The following is a 22,747-nucleotide window of genomic DNA, read 5'->3' on the forward strand; positions in this document are numbered from 1 at the left end:
ATTCGATTTCATTTACAAAGAAAAAATATGCAAAAATAAAATTTGTTTTAAGTTTATTTATCATTTTGTTATTAGATCTTTAACATCGCAATTTACTTCTTTTGATATTTTGGTTAATATATTTGTAACTCTCAATGGATAGTTTTTTTTTTAACTTATTTAAGGTCAACCTTTGCAAAGTTTCAGCTACAGCGTGCAAAAAAGAAAAGCGAACATCGAATTGGCACTGTAATTAACCTTATATTGATTGAATTTTAAAGGCGTTTAAGCTAGTGCCACCCGCTGGGACTTGAACCCAACTAAAATCGCCAAAAATAAAGGCAGAATTGAGACTACAAGATTGGCTTTGACTTGCGGAGGGGCAAGGAACTCTTGAGACCATTGAACCCGCCCCAAGAGGCAGTTGGGCCAACAAAACCAAGAAAAAAGTAGAAAAAGGCCCCAGAAAACGCGCCGAACATTTGCCAGATGCTAAGTGAGTGATAGACAAGCAACAAGCGACGACAACTTGCGCAAATCGACGACAGAAATCAGAGCAACGCATCAAGCCAAAATGGCAAAATCTTAAGCACAAGAAAAGAGAAGGAGTTCATAATACCCTTACATTAGATCAAATTATTTATTTATTAGCAAATCAGGATTTGCACGATTGTTGTCAAAATGTATGCAAATATGAAACCTATCGTTTTCATGTAGTTTATTATTAAATAATTTAAACACTTTTAAGCAACATGTAAAATCTAATCGAAAAATATATTTGTTTGACCACAAATGTTTCAACCTTTGATATTCAGTTAAAAAAAATGTGATAAAATCTACTTTTCACCTATTGTATAATAAATAGAATCAATTGTAACTTCAATCGAATATTGACACACTTTTTCTATCATTTTGATATTGTTAATATGATATGAATATTGTTAAGAATTTTTAAAAAAAATTTTATAACTGAAAGTATTAAATAAGCAAATCAGTTTTTTCCCATTTTAGCTCCAGAACTTTTATTTGATACCATGCACCAGGGTACATAAATAGCCGGAAAAAAGGCAAATTTAAGATACGCGTATCTTTCGCACTGATTTCGGTTTTTCGCCGTTTCGAGCGAGATAAACGACCGCAAAAACGAGAGACTTTGACCCAAATTCGGCCAAAAGCCTGCGTTGATTAATCGACTTTTGGCGGTGCTCATCGCACAGATACAGCACGCGAAAAAAAAAAACCTAAATCGAAACTGAGACCGAGACCGAGACCGAGAATTTGCACAGCTGCTCCTGAGCCGGCTAATTGAGGAAATCGAATGTAAAATTATGTGAGCGGCAAGCAAAAAAAAAAAATAAAAAAAAAAACCAAAAAAAAATATTTGCAAACGGCCGGCGAACACGGTGACGCATCCATCTAATTTATGTATCTGATAGATACACCGCGATACTTCGCACGAACTCCCAAGTTTTGTTGACCTTCTTCGGGCGCTTTTGGTCGCAGATTTTCACTTTTGGCCACGCCATTAATTTCTTTTACGTAGCGCCCCCTTCGACAAAGCTGCTAATATGTCGAAATTGTTTCAGCTCCGAGCTCTGTTTTCCATTAATTCGATTGTATTTCTGCAACTCGCGATTCATCTTTCGATGCTTTTGCGATACCTGGAAATTGTCACAATTCGAGCGGAGTTTTTGCTGTAATTATGCCGCAATCGTCAGTTGACAAATGTGGGCCAAAGTGAATCAGTGAGGGACCCTGGGAAGTAAGCTCACATATCTGGCATATATATCTGAGGCCATTTGAACTCCCAGCGAGTTCAAAACTTAATGAGCTCGGGAATATTCTGACACCCATTAGAATTATCAATCAAAATTCCATTTACTTATTAACTACATTTTTAATAAAACCACAAGTAAATCACTTGTATGAAGCTTAAACTCTAAAACAAACTGCACTTTATTTACATGTATTTGTTTAATAATAATATTTTAGTTTAAATACTTTGAGGATCGTTAACAAACATTTAATGTGATTATTTTTGGACGTAAATTTATGTTTTCAAATAATACAAAATAAAACTTTAATGAAAAGACATATAAAAAAAGTTTTAATTTTATAGTACATTTTATAGTAAAATACATTTACTCTTGATTTTTTTCAAGCTTGACATACAAATTTTTGGACAATTCAAATCTTAGTCTACTGGTATGAAAATTTATTTATTTGAGTAAAATAAATATAAGGAATTATCTAATTTAAATTGTATAGACTTTCACTTTCTCATTTCAGCAACGTTAATAAAGTATGCCAGTTTAATTGTTTCTTAAAAGTTTAATTGTATTTATTAAGTAAACTTTATACTATGTAAATGAAATACAAAATAAGGGCAATGTTATGCCCTCCAAATGGAGTCGGATATTACCCCTTTGACCACGCTCTGTGAGTAAAGAATTAAACGCCTGCCCTCTGGCCACGCCCCCAAATGGCAGACTACAAAACTGGCATGTCGGGGGTTATGGAATTGGGTAAGGGATCGGGATCGGGGGAGGATATGGTGTATATGGTTAGCTGACTCAACCCGGCAAGTGAAAACGTTGAGAAATCATTTGCATAAAATAATTTTGCGTGTTTTGAGTAAATAAATTACGGAACAAGGAGGAAAGTAAGAGAACAACGCCGCAGAAGAAACCGATATATATAGATATACATATATATATATGGATACACTAGCTGACAGATATGTTTACACACACACACACACACACACACTTGTCGATGCAGTCGCAACACTTTTTTTCGAGCTGTCTGAATGAAGTTGTGCAGACAATAGATACAAATACACACACACTGATAATAAAATTATGATCAATTGGGAATAAAATCATATTATTTTATAATGGATTTTCTGGTGACACTTTAGTTTTAGTTTTTAAAAACACAAAATAAAATCAAATTATAAAATGAACAAGTCAGCCATTTTATTGTACGGATCAATTATTACATTTTTATATAAGTATATAAGTTGATCGTTATTTTTGTAGAAATTACCAACTAATACACAATTTCATCATACATAAGAAGAGTCTCAAACATTATTCAAAAGTTAACCTAGGTAAATTAAGTTATTTTAAAGTTAAGTAATGAAATATGGAACCGATGTTATGAGTTTTTCTCTATGCTTATATACTGGGTTTATCTATCGACTGGCCAAGCCCCTTGATAACTTAGCCGTATTCCCCGTCTTTTGGCCCTGGTAACATGTCGTTGGGCAATTAATAACGGATTATGAGGCGATGACTCCCAAAGCGTTGACACTGCGGAAAGAATAAAATAAACACAAAGGGGGAAAACTGTCAGGGAAATGGGAGGTTGGGCGAAGAATCACTGACGGCATCTTTGAGATGCACATTCAGAAAAAGAATATACGAAAAAATAAAAGTAACGCGTATCTGTGCGCTACAAATGTATCTTTCATCATCATTGGATTCTTTTTATAATTCTCCTTTAGCCCCGACTTTGTCACGCCCCCCGCCCCCCTGGTTCCTTGCCTCAACAGGCTTTTAAGCTGATGAAAAGGAAAATACCCGAGCATTCAAAGTCCAAAGTTTTCTTTCTTTTGAGACACCATCATCTTCCCCCTTTCGTCTTTATTTTTTTGCGGATTTCTTGTGAAAAGCGTAAAAATTGCTGTAGATTAGCCAGGCGACGACATTGTTGGCTCTGTTTGAGTTTGTAGACAACTCATATGAGTCGGGTATTATTCGGCTTGAAGGGTTCGTCCTTCTGGGAATGGGATAACACGGAGGGAAAACACAGATGGCTATGAAATTTTGATACATTTGCATTCAGCTTGAAGGATATTTATTCGAAAATAAATAAAAAAAAAACAATTTTTTCCAAAAAATACTTAAATATTGAATTAGGAGTTCTTAAAAAGTCACCAAAAAATGTGGAAGCTATAATTCTACTTAAGACTGCAGAGTTAAGATGTAACCCTTAGCAATTTATATTTATAATTACTGCAAAACAAATATCTTAACCAAATAAATTATAAATATATTTATCAATTAAATTTCAAATATGGGAAAACGACTACCAAAATGTGAAAAAAAGGCTGAATCTTCAATTTCAGGTAAGAGCACATTAAGTAATGCTTAGATATATATATCTAAAATAATACAGCTCCTAGCAAATAACATTTTTAACTATATGTTGTATGTGTTGGTTTAGTTTGTTCAAATAATGCACTCTAATCTTTTGCAAGACAAAAAAAATTTCACACGCTAAAGCGATTTATTTTCAAAACTTTCAAAACCATGTTTAATTTAAATACATATATAAAATTTAGATATTTATTTTGCATAAAAAAGGCTAAGATCTATTTGCAACACCAGTGCTTTCCTAGTCCCTCCAATACTATTTGAACATCAAGTGGGCTTTTTTGAGAAGCAACCTGAGAGATTCTGCCAAAAAACCTTTTGCATAATTCTATAAATTATAAAATACAACAAACAAATGACAACAACGGCGGAGGAAAATGCCCCAGCGTGTGGCTGCCTTTTTTCCTTGGAAAATTCTGTTGTCATCTCCTCCTGGTCTTTCATTTTTTTCACTCACATTTTTATGTGCGTCTTGTGATTTTTTCACAATTTTCCGTTGTTACTCTTTTTTTTATATTTTGTTGTTTTGTTGTTTTGTGTGTTTTTTATTTTTGTTATTTTGTTGTTGTCGAGCTCTCAAGTGCAATATGCAGGCCTCCCCTGGTCGAAAACCCGCCGCCCCCGGTCACGCCCCCCCATCTTCCCCCTTCCCCCACACAGCCTTTGCCCATCTGTTTTTAGTATCCTTTGGCTTGGCTTTGGCTCCTTCATGTATTTTTTATCTAAATGCCCCAAAGGCATTCTTCTGCAGCATAGACAAAGTCGCCTGCTTCTTCTACAAAAAAAAAATGCAAAAAAAAAGATATATAATAATAATAAAAAAAAAAGAAAAAGAAAGGGGGGAGAGAATAAGGAGAAAATAACGCAGTATTTTTTCTTGGTTTTTGTTTTGAATTTTTGTGTCTTGCATCAGAAGTTGGCAGCAGAAGAAGGCAAAAGTCATGCGCCAGAGAGCTCCTGAAGGACGCATCAAGGAGACAGTTGCCAGTTGTTGCAAACGCCCCCGCCGCCGCCCCTTTATCCGCCCGCCCCTGGCCGCTTCATCATCATTAGCGCCCTCCCAAAAAAAAAAAAAAAAATAATAAGAAATGTAAAAAACAAAGTGCAGCGCAGCGCACACAAAAGAAAAGAAACGCCGAAAATGTGCTTAGGGTTAAGTGTTCCCGTTAGAGGAAGCCAGCTGCCTCCAACCCTGATCCCTTAACCCTTAACCCTTAACCCTTAACCCTTAACGTTTTCGCCCTCGCAATTGTCAAGGCCCTAATCCGAAAGAGGTCCTGGATAACGGTGCATCGGGATATATGGGGGATATAACCGCGACCCATTGTTTGACCAAAAAACTGCCTCGCACACAAAAACCTTTGGCGGCATTTCGAAGATCTACACGAATAATATATACCCTATTTAGACTTTGGAATGCTTATTTTTTAAATGCTTATTTTATATCAAACTAGGAAAAAAAAACAAAAGCACTAAGATAATTTAGTTGATTCAATAATAAAATATATTTTCATATTTTTTATTAAACTTAAAATAAATACCTTCGAACCAAAATTTGTATAAGTTTTAAGTTTTAATTATTTTCAAAAGAAGAAAGCATAATATAAAATTATATTTCAAATTTTGTAAGGCCAACAAAATGTGAAAATTCTATTTGTTATTACTGTTTTACTTAAAAAAAAGCTGTCAAGGTATAAGGCTAAAAATAAATCACTCTCTATGAAGCTTAAAAAACTTTTGAGAAATTTTTAAAAAATGTACTAATCAAACCATTTTGCTAAATTTCAATAAAATCTATTTATTTTACCACTCAATGGAGAGGGTATATGGAAATATGTCCCGTTGACTTCAGGCTCAAAACGCACCCCCTACCCCAAAAAAAAATTAAAGACCGTCAAGGAGGCGGCCTGCAGTTCAATGCACCTACAACATCTAAACCCAAAAATAAAAAGAGCACAAATAAAAAGCAGCCGAAGCAAACAAAAATAAGCGGGGAAGGCCCACACAAACACACACTGATGTGTGTGTTATTTATTGCGACACAAAGGACTCGCGCAGGGAGACAGACGTTCAATGTCCTGCAGCCTGCAAACGGGCTAATAAAATGTGACGAGCGTAACGCAGAACGCAGCGCGAATCGAGTACTTTCTTTCCTTTTTTTTTTTTTTTGGTTATTTTCTCGCTCAGCGCTGCAGGACACATGCCACATACACACACACACACACACACACACACACAAGCACACACACACACAGATACAGATACAAACACAGCACGCAGGACATTGACACCCGAAAATGGAATGGCATAAAATAAAAGCCGGCGAGCCGAAAAGTCCGAAGCCCTACGAAGACGCCGAAACTGCCGACGCGCCGGCGAAGCCCAAAAAGCCAATGGCCCTCCGCAGGATGCGTTCAGGATCCGGGATCCTGCACAGCAAAAATTATTTATTTAAATAGGTAAATGTATTTGAATTTGGCATTTGAATTTGAATTTGACAAAATAAAAATACATTATATAACATTTTGGATGATAATTAAAGCTACAAGTCGACAATTGTTGGTTTATTTAAGTGTTCTTAAAAAGTAAAGGAAAATTGTCTTTCAATGATGTTAAATTTTAATATTTACCATTTTTATTTCAGTTAAAAAAATTAATCTTTTAATATAAAAAAAAACAAATATTTGATTAATTCCATTTTATTAATTTATATTTTTCTTTACAAATGATGAAGAAGTATGACTTTTTTTTGTTGCCAACTAATAGTATAATTTTTGTTATTCTGTAGGGGCACGTGTGCGTGTCCATACACACTGACTAACGCACACACAGAAAGACAATCCTGTGTCCTCAGTCCTGAGTCCTGAGTCCTGAGTCCTGAGTCCTGCCGGATTATCCCTAACGTCATCGGGGTGCATTGAACTTTTTTCAACCTTTTGCCGCTCGTCTTCGGTTCGGTTCTTCGGCTTCTGCTTCTTTGGCCATTGGGCGTAAATCAAAATGCGCCGAGTCCTGCGTCTTGGCTCTGGGGTCTCTCGACCTGCAGCGCCAACAGCTGATGTCCTGACATCCCGGGCATTGCGTATACGCAGTGGGGTCCCCCATCTTCCTTCCGCCCGCGGCCAAAGTTCATTGAACGGTTTCGTGCGTCGCCTTTCGCCTTTCGCTGTTCGTTTCGTTTTTTGTTTGTTTTTTCCTTCAGTTTTCTTTGACGTTTGAGGCGTCTTAAAATGGAATTTGGTTCCATCGATTGGCAACATGTTGCTAGCAACACTCACGGATCCAGAATATGTCAAGGATATTTTCAAGGATAATTCACTTTAAAAGATCTTTCAAACCTTTATTTTTTTCAACAAGAATGTTTTACTCTAAATATGAATGAAAAAACCTAATCAAAATAATTTATTTTGGCCAACAAAAAGCTTTTCTTAAATGTCTTTTTAATTTGTGATGTGTTTTCTAATCATAGATGCCCCCCTGTGTCAGCCAATAAAAGATGGGCAATCGGCGGCATCAAGGCCCAAAGTCGGAATCGGAATTGGGATCGAAGCTGGAGTTGGATTGGGATTTTCAACTTAAGATGGAGATGGAGCTGGAGTTGGAGTTGGACAAACGACCACCAGAACGGAGACATGCAAATAATCTTCATATGTGTGCTGTGTGTCGCTTGGTTGAGCATTGTTAAGATCGGTATCGTATCGGGCCGAATAAAAGGGGGGACCATTCATGGCAGAAGTCGGCTGAATAAAGCAGTCAGCAACGAGTTGGCAATACATTTTCCGCCAAAACACCGCCCACCGCCCACCGCCACCGCTGCCACCGCTGCAGCCGCCTGGCCGGCAATCTAGTTTGGCTGCACTTAATTTCAGCGCTTAACAGACAATTAAAATCCAATTAATTCTGACGTTTATTATGCTAAGCCGACTGTGGGCCCTCGGATCTCTTGGACCTCGGACGACGGACATTGGACGGCGGACCTCCACATAAATTGCAGACTCGTCCTCCACTTTGTAGACCAGCTTGTTCCTCCGCGTGTCGTTCTCGTTGCTAAAAACTTGCTCCTCTGTCTGCTCGCTGACAAAAAAAAAAATATAGCTATTGCAACTAGCAACAGCAGCAGCAACAGCAGCAGCAACAATTGCAGCAACAGCGACACTAGCAACTACACTGATAAAATAATAAGCTTGCAAAACAATACGCATTTGATATCAGCCAAAATAATTATCTAACAAAATTTAAATCTAACAAATATTAATAGAACGTGTTGCCTTTCGTTAAAACCAATATTTATGTCGAGTACCAACTATTTGTATAGATGATAGTTGGTTATTTAGTTATAGCTTAATTCATTTGATTATTTGCTATTGAAATTAACCTAAAGTCATTGTTAAACATTTGTAAATATATATTCTAACTCTAATAGATTTAACTAATTTTGTAGTCATATTTTAAGAGCCCGTCCTTGCTCAACCTAAAAAAATACAGTCCAATCTGGCTTTCAATTTTATTTTATTTTATTTATTAAAAAATTCAAAATCGCAACACATTTTAAAAGCTAGATGATATATATAAAAAGTATAATTTATTCGTGCTAAAGTATGAAAGATGGAAAAATTAAAATTGTTTAAATGTTAAAGTTAAAATGATTTGTTTTCAGTGCAACAACTGGAAACAGGAGCCAGCGGACAAAGTTGGGCTTCTCATGATGGCAGCCACATGTTGATTCGTCCATGGGCGACCCATGTAAAAGTCCAATAAATCTTTCAATTGAGTATGCCAATTGGCCGGGATTGCTGCTTACCTCTCTATGGTAACAAAAAAAGCGAATCGCTGGGGTTTCCAAAAGTATTGCTTTATAGCACTTACGAAGCACAAGTAACTAAATATAACAAAATAAAATAGTTTTCGACCGTGACAGGACTCGAACCTGCAATCTTCGGATCCGAAGTCCGACGCCTTATCCATTAGGCCACACGGTCAGTTACGCAACCCGCATCCCAAATTACAAACATATGTTAAAGCAAAATGTTTTATTTAAGAAAATAGTTTGGGACATATCTATTGTAACTCTAACAACAACAAAAATACAACTTAAATATTTATTCAATAATATACATTTAAGTTTTCTACGAAAGGTAATGTTCAAAATCCTAATGTTAAGGTCAATATACATAAGTTGTAAGACATATGCATATATATATATATATATATATATATATATATATATATATGCATTTAATTTCCAAAAACTGTCCACCATCATCGGATGACGGGGCAGGAGGAGGTCTAAAGTCTGAAGGCAAGTCCAAAGGGACACCCTGGGACACAAACCGCAATGATAAGCAAAAACAGCAGCGGCAACAGCAAAACCAACGACGCCAATGTTGCGAAAGGACCAAGGACCAACGACACCAGACAGGACAGGACACATTTTGAGCCTTTTTTTTGGGGGGGACAGGGGAGAGGAGATGATATACGCACACAACCATGCCAGACGGAAGGGCAAACGAAAGTAAAGGAAAGCCAGCCGAAAAAAAAAGGAATTTATACAAAAATAAATGCCGAGGAACAGACCGAAAAAAGGTTGTCAAAGGTTCAACGAACTCGTCGGCAGCAAATGTAAATAATTTTGTGCGTGTCTGGTGGTGTTGGTGTGTATCTGCGTGAGGTCTACGCAACGCCAGACAAATAGGTTAAGCAAAAAATGATGCGGTCGCTTGAGAGCAAAATAAGATTAAATTGCGAAATTTCATAATAATTTTTTTGGCAAAAATAAAGCGATTCATTTGACAGGAAATAATTATCAAATTAAAGTTAGAGAGAGAGAGAAAGAAAAACTGTGTATATTACAACTATAGATTAGTATTTTCAGCTAAAAAGAACTTTACGCAGCCGGTAGGATTCGAACCTACGCTCCCAGAGGGAATCTGATTTCGAGTCAGACGCCTTAACCACTCGGCCACGACTGCTTCTTGCCGATCGAGTGCCAAATAATGTCCCGGACTTTTTGCAAATTGCAGGTCCAAAGGTTGATATATTCATAACTAATATTAACAATAATTTAAAGCCAAACTATTTTCTTCAGCAAAGTTTTACATTTATTAATAGATTTAAAGAGAAATTAAAAAAAAGGTAACTATGTATATACAATTATATAGTATTAATTTTATTAGGTAACAGTTTTAAAAAGGTTTTTCCTACAACTTAAAAATTGTCCTTTTTTTATTTAATAAATTGCCTAAATGACAAAATAATTTGAGAAAAAGCTTTATCCATCAAAATGTAATCAGAACTCTGCTTTTTGTTCCATATATATTCGATTTAATGTTCTTCCAAACATTTTAAAATTTTAACAGCACAAACCATTTAAAGACAAAATAAAGTAGTTTTTATAAAATTAATTGATTAATTAAAGCGAAAACAAAAAAGTACATCTTTACGCAGCCGGTAGGATTCGAACCTACGCTCCCAGAGGGAATCTGATTTCGAGTCAGACGCCTTAACCACTCGGCCACGACTGCTCCATGCTACATGCCGTGCCCAATTAGCTACTTAAGATTCTGGCTACTCAGAGAATAAGTTGCATATCTTTTGCAGCATATTTGCTAAAGTAATAAACACCTCTTATTTACATAGATCAAAAAAAAAGATTATAAAAGAAAAAAAAAAAATTAAGTGTCGACCGTGACAGGACTCGAACCTGCAATCTTCGGATCCGAAGTCCGACGCCTTATCCATTAGGCCACACGGTCAGTTGAAACATGGCGAACTAACAGCAAATATTAAGAGCGAGCCCCGAGAGAACCTGGAGTGAGAACATTTGCGAGAACGAAAACTATGGAGAGCAGAAGAGAGCGGGAGAAAGCGGGTAAAAGTGTGGAAAGGGGTGGGTGCTAGGCTATAGAGCACTAAAGGTCGCAAGTTCAAATACCACTTGCGGTTCCATTTAAAAATTTTTTATGGAAAGTGAATGAAATATTTTTTATATTATTCAGAGACAAAATACCATATTACATTATATCCAATCGAAAAGCAATCTATTTACGTCATCCAAAGGAGCAATGGCCCTGTTTTTGTAACAGAATGAGACCGAACAATTGGCCAGCTTATTTTTGACCATATTGTGTTAGGTCATGATTGTTTTATCAAGAACAACTTAAAGAAAAAGTTGCAGCAACGAGAATTTCCTTGCCTATTGATCACCCACTCCACCCCCTGAACTTCAACTTTTTTGGGAGGTTTTAGTCAAGTGTTTTACTTTTTGGGGCTGCTTAATTTCGCCTGTGTGCGTGTTTGTGTAATGCTGGTTCTTGGATCGATAATTTGTGTCTGCGGCAAACGCATTTTATGTTTTTTAGTTACCTTGGTTGTTTTTTTCGGCCTGCGTTTCTATGAAATTGCGTTTCTTACCTGTTTTCATGTCCATTTTATTTACTTTAACTTGAAAAATAATAAAAACATGAATTTTTTTGAAAGCTTTATCCTATCTTGGGTGTTTAAATTACACATGTAATGTGGAGATGATAATGCCGTCGCTTATTTTCTGTGGGCTTGGGAAAGGTCGAAAGAATTTTTTTTTTTTTTTCGTTGTTTTGTTTTTCTATTTCGTTTTCGTTTCGGTATGGAACTTGGCGAGTGTGGAAGCGAAGTCGGTTACAATTAAAATTAATTACAAACTATCTAATTACATGGTAATATGCTAATCAGCCTCGCCTCTCTCGCGCTCTCCCTCGCACTCTGCCATCCTCTCGCTCTGTCTTGCCACGCACTTGGCAACCGAAGTTGGCTCTCGAGGGGATTCCCCTCCTCTGCTCCGAATGCAGTTTGCATGTCGGTTGTTCGTTGCATGTAAAACTTAATGAGATTTCTGCCATGGCCATGACAAACCCAAAAAAAATGGACACACTAAAAACAATTTAATTTATTTCGAATTCCTTTAGGAGTCCAAGGTTTTATTTAAACCACTATATTAAATTAAACCAGAATTCGAGATTGCTTGCCAATCTCTTTAAATATATAAATATGTTTTCTTAATAAAAAAAATTTTTAATTTAAAAAATGTAACTGATTTCTAAAACATAGTTTGGAACTCAAGTTTTTTTTTTTCAGATTAAAAGATGTACCAACGCTTTGGGGATCATATAATATATAAAGAGACTATGAATAAAAATAAAGACTATGTTTCAAGACGATTGCCAATTATATTGGGGTTTTCTTTGAGCGCAGGCAGCTAAAAATGTAGCCAATGTAAACTAAACTTTGGGATGGAGACAAAAGTTCCCGCTGCCGCTTCTATGCCCAATTATTGGCAGCACTATCGGGGCGCCATAAATCAGCACAGGTGAGTGGGGGGTAGGGGGGTCTTGGCGGGGTTGGGAGTTGGTCGGTGGGCGTCAGGAGGCAGGTAACAATGCCCGGCCAACAAAGAGTCATAAATAAATTTTTGCAACTAATTCTGTCAGCTCCCGGTGCCTTGCCCATTGCCACATTGCGTTATTATTGATGGTTGAGGTTGAGGTAACAATGCCGCTCGTTTTCGGCCTGGTCAAAATCCCCTAAACCAACTGCGGTAGGTGGACTGCCCCCCACTCGTGCCTACCTTTCACCTCCCTCACTAATTCCCCGAATCCATGATTAATGTTCGTCTGCATTTTCTTCCTCCTTAAACATAGTTTTAAAGTAGAAAAGAAAATAGTACTTGAAGGTATGCAACGAACTTATGCTGTGTATGTGTCTTGTATATACATATATTGAACGGATTAATAACTATTTATAACCCATATTCCAACATATCAAGAACAGTTGTATAACAATTATTAGACTATTTTTAAAAGGCTTCGTAATTTGGGTTGACAATAGGTAACTTTTTAAGATTCGATAATGAGTAATATTTCGTGATAACTTGTCCCTTCCCCAAGAAACAATTATTATACCATTTCTAAGAGGGCCTTGAAGCCTGATAAATTATGTAAGAAACTGAAGCATATTCCGCTTCAATTGATCCCTGAATATTTGATGGAAACAGTCGAGTAAACAATATGGTAAATGTTGTTTGTATGTAGCGCGCAACTTTCGAGGGTGGCAACCCTGGCACCGTGGTGGGCTTTGTCCTTAATATTCCAGGTTCCCAATGCTCCACCGCTCAACCACTGCCACCACCAACACCACCACTCCCGTGTGTGTCCAGTGGCACAAAACCGAAATAAATAATTGATGAAACAGCAAAGCGCACGTAGGGATTTCTAACTAACCCTACACCCCCCGCTTGGCCATTTTTCCAGCTGCACTATGGCTCCACCCCCACTACCGTCCCCCCCTTTCACTACTTTCCACGCCGAACGGCTCTCTTTCGACTGTTTCTCATCCATTTGCAGTTGGGGAAAACTGAAAACCATCTCTGGCCTACGACGCATGATGTTGTGTTGCCCACACACTCGCACACACTCACGTGGTGTACATGCCCTGTGCAATGGGATATGCTTGGCTATATATATTTATATATATATATATATATATATATATATATATATACGTATCTGTGTGCGGGCATATATTCTATATATGTTCCTGTACGTGCGCACTTATCGATTTTCTGCTTGAAAAACGTTAAGCGAAATGCGCCCAAAGCGTCGTTGTCGGTTAAGTTGGGTCCGGTCCGGCCCAAAAACCAGGGTTCCCAACCCCATTCAAATACCACAGCCCTACACGGACAAAATATCAGAAAACTATAGAAAACTGGACAAAATATCAGAAAACTATAGAAAACTGGCGACCAAACCATTTCTTGAATTATGTTTTTGTAGGAAATGATCTTGAAAAAATGTACTTAGACAACAGGATTAAACCGATTTGGTTCTTACATATATGTATATTTTTTGATATTTTTATTGTCTTTAACTTCATTAAATCAAGAAATTTGTATTTTATTACAAATAATAAACGTTTTGGTTAAATTTATTTTACAGTAACAAATCCAATGAGGCCAAAAGATCATATAATATTGCTATGTTTTTTTTACTGTGTGACGACACACACTGCCACAAAAAAAAGTCCCTTTTTTGAAAGGGTTGCCAGGGCCACATGCGAAGCAAATGTTCGAGTGTTCTCCGTCTGTGTATGCATCAATATGTGTACATGTGTCTGTGTGTGGGAGGTGGCAACAATAGGCGTGTTTCGTAGGCGGTCGTCCACGTCCACTTTTTTGGTCGTCGTCATCGTCAACGTCAAGCAATCCCCAGAGCGTAAAAAAAAACAAGATGGGGATAGTAGAGTAAAATACCAACAGAATAATAATGGTTATACAAAAAAATGTATAGAAAACAACAAACAACAACAAGAAAGCGGACTTGGAATTCTTAAATATTAAATCCTAATACTAATAAATATTACAAGCGTGAGCTTATGTTTCAAAGTCCTTTAGGTGAGTAAATTAAAAATAGTAAGCCATATATATCTATCCTGGATTTTTCACAGCTCTCTTTTAAAATACTTCTAAACGATTTTAAAATATCCATTGAGTGAAAACTGCATCTTTTGGAAAAACAAAAAGTTAAAGTTATGAACTCAGGGCAATTAACATAAAAACTAAAACAAAAATAGATAGTTAAAGTTCCAATTAATGTAAAGTTGCCAAGCTCAAACATTACCAGATTCCAATGCTGATGGATATTTGCCTGTTTATATAAACACTCAAGTGTGTTTTGTTAACTTAATTCCCGCAAAACTTTCCATAGGCTGCCATCAGGGGAAACAAACATGAGAAGATGGACAGGACAGGGCATTGCGGCCATTCATTGACTATGTGCGCACATATCAGTAAATGCAACCTCCTGTACATGCCTACAGTGCAAGACAGTTGTGACAGGCGCAGACCTGTTTTCCACTCTCACCATTTAATTTGAATTTCCCTAGGTTTCTGCTAATTCACATAATCTCGAATTTCCCAGAAACGTACATATTGTTTATTGAAAGATCGACTCTGTTATATATTATTCTATATCATATGGCTCATAATTATTGTACAACTATTACAATGATTTTATTAATTTGATTTTGTATACCATATGGCTTATAAATATAGACCTAACTATTTATATTAAAACCTATATTGTCAAACATAAATGCTTGGTGATTTTGGGTCAAAGATTTATTTTTATCAAATAAATTAGTTTTATTACGATTTAGAAGTATATGTATATACGAAGAGGACGCACTGTACAACTATCTATATGTCCATACTTATATGTATTAAATGTGTGTATGTGGGCAGACATGCAACGCACCGAAACACCCACCCGAAACACACACACACTCGAATAGAGACAGACATCCCTAGACCTAAGTTGCATGAACTTCAGTTTCGCCTCGCTTTTCGGGCCATGGGTGGGTCTTAAGGGGGGAGGGGGTGGGTGGTTAAGGGGTCTACCGAGTAGGTGGTGCCTACCAAAGCCAGAGCCAAAACAAAAAGGAGCATTGGGGGTGGCGTGTGGGTGGCAAAATGGATGGCAAAATGGAAACGCACACAGACACAAAGGCAGGAGTGGCGGTTGATGCAGAGGGGTTCCGATGGAGGGGGGGTTAGGGGGTTTCGAGACACGCACACAAGCACACATGGACTTTGGCCAAGCCCAAAGGCCTGGGATGCCGCCATTTTACTGCGTCCTGCACACAACCCTCAGAACATTCCACCAACCCCCCCCCCCCCCCCCCCCCCACCTTCGCCATTTTGCAGCCCCCCTTGCACATTCGTGTTGCAGGTGCGCCGCCACGAAAAGTTAAGGAGGAGGTTGGGTTGGTGGGGTTATATCTCCTAGTTCTAGTCCAAAGAGTTGATTGCGAGCTCGGCAGAAAATTTCCGACCTATCGCATGCAGTATCCTCGTTGCGTTTGCAGTGCCACCCAAGCCCCCAAAAACATCACCCATTCCCGCCCATTGCATGCGTGTGTGTTTAAGTCCTCCACCTCTGTACCCATGACTAAAAACCCAAAGAGATAGCAATAGCCAGTGATGGGAAAGGTAAAAATCCTTCGACCTTCGTAAAGTGCAAATAATATTTTAAAAATAATTTTTCATACTTATTCATACTATTCATTCTGGTTTACTTTAATAATTAAGATTACAAAATGACATCAATAAGTACTTTTTGAAAACAAAAAATTGCAGGAAAATAACTTTTTTTTTCAATTAACTGTGACCTAAATCAGAAATTTCGAAATAGTTTTATATATTGACTATTAAAATTATTTTTAAGAACACATGCAACTTTTTGTTGAAATTTAGGAGAGGTGTGTTTGGAAACTTTGAATACTTTACCTTTAGACAATTTTCAAAATGCGTACCTAAAATTTGGGTACTCTTTTGGTTTACTAATTTACACTTAGGTACAACTTACAGGATACTTTCCATCACTGGACATGGCGCACAGAGCTCATCCTGTCCGAAGCCGGGTCTTTCCTTTTTGGATTTTTCCCTTTTATTCCTGAGTGGGTGGCAGAGAAATTCCTTGCTGCGATATCAATTAAGGATACAGCTCACTCACAAGCCCCCCGCTCGTTCATCCTTCCCCGTCTATCTTTTATTTTTAAGGATTTTTCGGTGGCCGTAGGCAGACCCAGAGACCAAAGTCCAGTTACACCACTCCCTCCCTCACACACCATAAAAAAAAAAAAAAAAATAAACAAATAAAAAAAATAAAAAAAAAACACCATCTAAGCCCGAAACTTTGTTCAATGCTGCAATGGACAGGCCAAAAAAGGAAGCAGAAAGAGAGAGGAAAAGCGTGGCCGAGTGGGACAGCAGTAGTGCACACACAGAGTTGCATGTGCGTGTGTGCGTCGTGTGTGTTGGCCTTAATGGAAATTGGTTTTATGCATGTTGGCTTTTGTTTATTTTTACAATTTTGATGATGTTTTGCTGAATGCGATGCGAGTGGCAGCTCCCTCTCACTCTCACTCTCACTCCCACTCACACACTCCCTCTCTATCTCTCTCTCACTCTCTCTCAAGCTCTGTGGGTGTGTGTTTGTGCGCTTTGGTCTTTTTGGGTGTTGACTGTACTTCTGGACATTGCATTACATTACGTATACGACATGTGTGTGCGGGTATTTTTCGGAGCTAGGCTGTACGCCCTATTTCGATTAGCTTTCAAACAAAAATGGCGCATTTAACGTGCAAGCGAGAAGGCGATCTGCAGCACGAGGTGCACTTAAAAGTCCTCTGGGATGGACTGTACCAAAGATTCACTACAATCGCACAACACTGTTCCGAGTTGAAAGAATTTTCAGGACTTGGTAATTGGGTTAATTAAGACGTTACTAAGTTGGTAAAACTTGTTCCACAATTTCAACAGAACTGGAGTTTTTTACGGAATATTAAGTGATGTGTGTCGTGATCTAACTAGTTATTCGGTAAATGAATACAAAAAATACTCACAAATTAGAAAACAATAAGACTTCATGAGAAAATATTAATTTTCATATAAATCATCAACTAAAAATTTAAGAAGTCATTGTAATCGTAAAAAAAAATTTATTGGATCCAATTACTAAAAAAAATAACTCAAAGAATTTTGAATTTTTGGGACAGCTCGTTGGAAAGAGAAGGGAATGGCGGTGAGATAGAGACAGTTGACAGTTGGTAGAGAAGCCACTTGTAACGATTAATAGCCATAGTTATGGCCTGACCACCAGTCCACTCACACAGCATTTTCTTCCGTTTACCACCTATTTTTCCATCTTTTTGTCTGGCCGACAACACACAATGAAGCTGCCGATAAAAATTCTCGAGCACACAGACACTCAAACATCGCATTTTGCATATGCGTTTTTCTTCATTCCGGGAAAACCACCCACTGCCACCCCATTTACCGGAAAAACAAAATCGACACAAACTAAAAAACGGAGCACACAACACCGGCAGCAAAAAAAAAAAAAAATGATAAAAATAATACAAAAAAAAAAAAAAAGCAGAAAATATAATAAAAACCAGAGGGAAAAAATTCCTTTAGGTTCGACATTTGTTGGTCAGGGGCCTCGAAATCGCCAGAACCAGATATATACGTTATATGCGAGCGAAGAGCACCCAATCAGAGGCGGGAAAAAGGTCCTGGTTCGCTTTTTTTCGGGGGGAGTGGCCAGCAGCAGCAGCAGCACACACTCGCTCACAGGATAAGACCATGAGAAATAGAGAAGAGCTGAACGGCAGTTCAGCAGTTTTTCCCAATGCCGTATCCATAGGGGCCTCCCCAGTGGACAGGGGGCAGCAAAGGGTTAAGCCGGAATTAGTGGGAGGCCTGCCAACGGAGAAAAATCCAATTCCAAAGCCCCAAGCGAAATGATTGACAACTGCAGTCCACGACAAGTAAACACAATTTTGGCTTTTATATTCGGACATCTTTAGGAAATTTGTATTCTTTTCAAATCTATAGTTATTTAAGCAAATGGCAGGTCGCCTAACTATCCTTCATGTTCAAAAATCATATGTTTAATACATTGAAATAACACAATTGTTAAAGTTACAATTATGTAGAAAACAATAAAATCAAAATAAGGTAACTATTATTAAATTAAAATGTTAAAAGCTTTTTTTAATATAATAGTATTTAACAAATAGTAATAACCATTCCCATGTGATTTTAAAATCCCAATTTAAATAAAACATATCTTTTATTTTTTTATTATTTTTATTTACTTTTTTATTTTCTTATTTATTTTTTCTTAGAAAAAAAAATAATTTAAATAAAAAAAAAAGAATTTGATATTTTCTTGATTTTGTATTCATGTTTATTCTTTGATTTATGTTTGCTTTTCTGTTGCTATTGTTATTCGGATTTTCCTTGAGTGATTTTGGGTGAAAACAAGTTAATTACTGTACACAAGTGTTGTTGAGAACTGCTCTTGAAAAGTTCACGCAATCAAGCCACTACTGTTATGTTTTGTATAAATATATATAGTGTATGCACTTTTTTTATTTATTTATTTTTTTTTTTTTATCATATTTTTAATGTTTTTTCAAAAATTACTAATAGCTTAAAGGCTTCTTTGTTTGGTTAAAAAAAATTGTTTTCGAGTAAAACCAGTTTTTGTTTGTCAAAGGGAATTTGACACAACCCAGGCAAAGCTCAAGTATCAATCGAAATGGTAAACTCTCTGCTCATTAAGAAAAATACAAATTTTACAAAGTTGACGATCACATCTAAAATTTATTTCAACATTGAAAATTATACAATCAAAGCACTCTATTCTGAACAGAAGATCAACCAGAGTTTTCAGAGACAAGCTAAGAAAAAATCAAAACCCCTTTCTAGTTTCCATTCCAATTGATTAATTATCCGATGTTAATGTTTATGGGTTGGTTATTTCAATTAGACATATAAATATATACGGCTGTATGCATATAGACACCAGACCCCTCGAACAAATCAATAGAAATGATTAAAGCCAATTACTGGGTGTTCACTTTTTGTTTTTGTTTTTGTTTTTTTTTTTTTTCGGATACATGTATTGTATATGACTTACATAAAGAATGCTTTCGTTATCTCTCCTCCTTTGCCGATCGCCCCGATCGATTGGTTGAAAAAAATATATATATATATTATGTATATCCCGCCCCAGAAGGTTCGAAAAAAAAAGTATTGTTTTGTTTAATAATTTTTTTTTCTTTCTTTCGATCTTTCTTCTTATTTTATATTGTTTTCTTTCGCATGCTTTAGGTTTTTTCTGGTTGTTTTTAAAGTATGCGTTTTCCCCACCCGCCCGTCCATGTCGCGCACCCACTTTCTGGAAAATCGCCGATACAACTGACGGATCCGCTTCCTGACCCACCTCCTGACCTCGGGCGTTCAGTCTTCGACGGCATATTTCTGGGTCCATTCGCGGGCATTGCGAATGGCCTCCGCCTCGTTGACCTTCCACAATTCGGCGACATCGTTGGCCAAAGGATCGTCGGGATTGGGTGCACTGAGGAGGGCCTGGATCGATAGCAATATGGTGCGGATCTGCAGCGCCGGACTCCACTTATCCTTGAGCACGTCCAGGCAGATGCGGCCCAAGCGATCGATGTTCGGATGATAGATCTTCGTGATGAAACGCACCTTGGGCGCCGACATCGGATAATCCTCTGGTAGGAACAATTCCAGCTTGAATACACCGCCCTCGAAGGGCGAATCGTTCGGTCCGGTCACGATCACATGGAAGTATCGTGCATTGTTCTCATCGGGAATGGCATTGATTCCCGGCACAGGCTCTTGCATCAGACGCTGCGTCTCCTTGATGATGCGACGTGGCAGGCTCGACATTTTCCCGGTGCGGCAACTTTCTGTTCGGGTGTACTGGGTGTTAAGCTGCAAACGAGATGCAAAAATCAAGAGGAGTTGAGAGTCAGAAAAAGCAATAGAACGAGCGAAATTATAATTAAAGTTAACAAATATTTTAATCGATGTTTCTCAATACCCAAAATGATTCATTTTTCTTTATTATTTAAAGCCCAATTTTGGTATCAGAAGTGCATTTAAAAATTACTTCGCCTGAAATAAATGGCTGATTTTAATTAATTTGATTTTTGTTTAAGGAAACCGAGTTTTCAAATCAAAATAAATTATTTTTTGTTTCCTTTTTCAAGGTCGTGTGTGTTTGGTAAGGTAGTTGATCGATTAAGTTTTGATTCGTGGCTTTCACTTTCCTCTAGTATGTTTTGCTATAGAATTTTGCATTACTACTCTGACTGCTACATTAAAATTTTTGAAAAGTTCCCTAGTGGTTCAAAAAGAATTTCAAATCTGCTATTTAGTTTGATTATGTTTTAATGCTAAATCGATTGCATAACTAGATAGACTGTGAAGAAACTCGTCTTGGTAACAAGTGCCTAGGTAAAATTACGATAACTATATTTTAAATATAAGTTATTTTTGGGAAGCAAAAATGTAGTCTTTAACAATGTAACCTTAAAGGTAAACGGTATAAAAAAAGTTCCAGATAAAATACAATTTTTTAAATGATTTTCTTTGTGTGTAAGCTACCACATTTCACACCCCATTTATCATGACCTTGCGGCTCCTTTAACTGTTGACATTTCCTAGACGTACTGGAAAAACAAGTCAAATAAAGACAGCCAGGACAAACAAACAATAACACGGAAACTAAAATTGGAAGTTTCTAGATATTTCTTTATACCAATAAAACCGAAAAAAAAACTACAAAAATAACCACAAAGAAAACAAAAGGTACATATACCGTGCTTTAATGCGTAATTGTATTAATTTAATCATAAAATTTTTCCAAGTGTGCGGCTTTTGTTGTATTAAAATTTATTGATTTCCCTTTTGGGTGACAAATGCACGTAGTCTGCAGATAAAGAAGAAGCAGAGCGAAAAATGGGGCGAAAGGGGGGGGGGGGGGGGGGGGGGGAATACTATTCCTCGCACTTGAAAAATCAATAATGTTGGCAATTTAAGTATAAAAAAACCTAATAAGATTTTCTTTTTTTTTCTGCTGTCGGTAATTTTGCTCACGCACACACAGAAACACTCACGCACGCACACAGACAAAACGCAGACAACGCGCACGAAAAAGACAAAGGCAAAAAGAGAATATGCGAATGGGCAAGACAAAGAGGGCAAGCCAAAAAAAAAAGAAAAACGCCGCGTTTTCGGCAAATTTAATTAAACAAAAAAAAAACGGCGAAAAACTTGAAGCAATAGCACAATTCTTGTTTTTCGCACACAAACACATACACAAGCACTCCCACATTACATTTATCAATTTTAACATTATAATCTATCGGGTTTTTTCTGGTTCTTCTTCGATTTTATATTAAATTTTTTCCGATTCTTCTTCTTCTTTTGCTCCTCTTGCATTTTGTTGTTGTTTTTTCAGGCTTGTCGCTCTTTTATTCGACTTTTTTGGATAAAAACATCGATTGTTCTGTATAATATTAAACTTTTGTATAAACACGAACTCACAGCGAAACGGCGCCAAGCTACTGATAATTTTTATTTGTAGTTACGGCCAATAATTTGTTGGCTACTTGAAATTTTGGATTTTTGCAGGCAGCTCCACCACAAAAATTATGAATGTCGAACACACTCGAAAAAAATGTAGCCGTTCGCCAGTGTGTGTGCGCGTGTGTGTGACCAACGGCGTCTGTGTGGCGTCCGTGTGAGCGGCAATGTCAGAGTGGCAGAGTTGCCAGAGCTACGGTAGCTGGTGTACCCGATTTATCAATGCCGTTTTCACTGCTTAAATCTGTGAATTTATTAAATCTAAAACATTTCCTTTGATTTTTGAAAATTAATCTTTTGCTTCTTGATCTTCTTTTATATTCAGCAAGGCATATTTATTTTTCGCATAAGTAAAATCAAATTTGCCTCGACAGCCCTAGCGCTTAGCGGCTGTCAAATGCGCCCGGATTTCGTAGCAGTCAGCTGGTCGACACGCTGCATACCCAAGTTTTGCATCATTCAGTCTTTTTCTTGAACCATACTTGGCTTGAAATTTGGCGGGATAAAATCCAATTGGATTGAAATTTGACTGTCGCTTGAGTTTTTTAGTTTATTTGTGTGCTAAAGGGCTGAGTGCCGTTTATTTAGTTATTAAACGTCTTATAAGTTACTT

At 37.2% G+C, this 22,747-nt stretch overlaps 1 protein-coding gene and 4 non-coding genes across 5 annotated transcripts; all 5 read right to left on the reverse strand.

The window, feature by feature from the left end:
• Positions 1-9,045: 9,045 nt before the first annotated feature.
• Trnar-ucg (transfer RNA arginine (anticodon UCG)) lies at positions 9,046-9,118 on the reverse strand. Its single transcript has one exon. It is a non-coding gene; the product is annotated as a tRNA-Arg (tRNA).
• A 908-nt stretch (positions 9,119-10,026) lies between these two features.
• Trnas-cga (transfer RNA serine (anticodon CGA)) lies at positions 10,027-10,108 on the reverse strand. Its single transcript has one exon. It is a non-coding gene; the product is annotated as a tRNA-Ser (tRNA).
• A 470-nt stretch (positions 10,109-10,578) lies between these two features.
• On the reverse strand, positions 10,579-10,660 carry Trnas-cga (transfer RNA serine (anticodon CGA)). The gene has a single exon. It is a non-coding gene; the product is annotated as a tRNA-Ser (tRNA).
• Positions 10,661-10,818: 158 nt separating this feature from the next.
• Positions 10,819-10,891, reverse strand: Trnar-ucg (transfer RNA arginine (anticodon UCG)). The gene has a single exon. It is a non-coding gene; the product is annotated as a tRNA-Arg (tRNA).
• Positions 10,892-19,308: 8,417 nt separating this feature from the next.
• LOC128264853 (ubiquitin-conjugating enzyme E2 N) lies at positions 19,309-22,273 on the reverse strand. Its single transcript, XM_053000567.1, has 2 exons — positions 22,096-22,273; positions 19,309-20,478 (listed from the first exon to the last, which is right to left on the reverse strand). The coding sequence occupies exon 2, from the start codon at positions 20,431-20,433 to the stop codon at positions 19,978-19,980; it is 456 nt and encodes a 151-aa protein (XP_052856527.1). The 5' UTR covers positions 20,434-20,478; positions 22,096-22,273; the 3' UTR covers positions 19,309-19,977.
• Positions 22,274-22,747: the final 474 nt, after the last annotated feature.

Source organism: Drosophila gunungcola, unplaced genomic scaffold (assembly GCF_025200985.1).
Source record: "Drosophila gunungcola strain Sukarami unplaced genomic scaffold, Dgunungcola_SK_2 000081F, whole genome shotgun sequence".
Taxonomy (NCBI): Eukaryota; Metazoa; Arthropoda; class Insecta; order Diptera; family Drosophilidae; genus Drosophila; species Drosophila gunungcola.

Coding starts and splice junctions, on each gene's coding strand:
- LOC128264853 (XM_053000567.1), bottom strand. CDS start 20,433: ATGTCGAGCCTGCCACGTCGCATCATCAAGGAGACGCAGCGTCTGATG.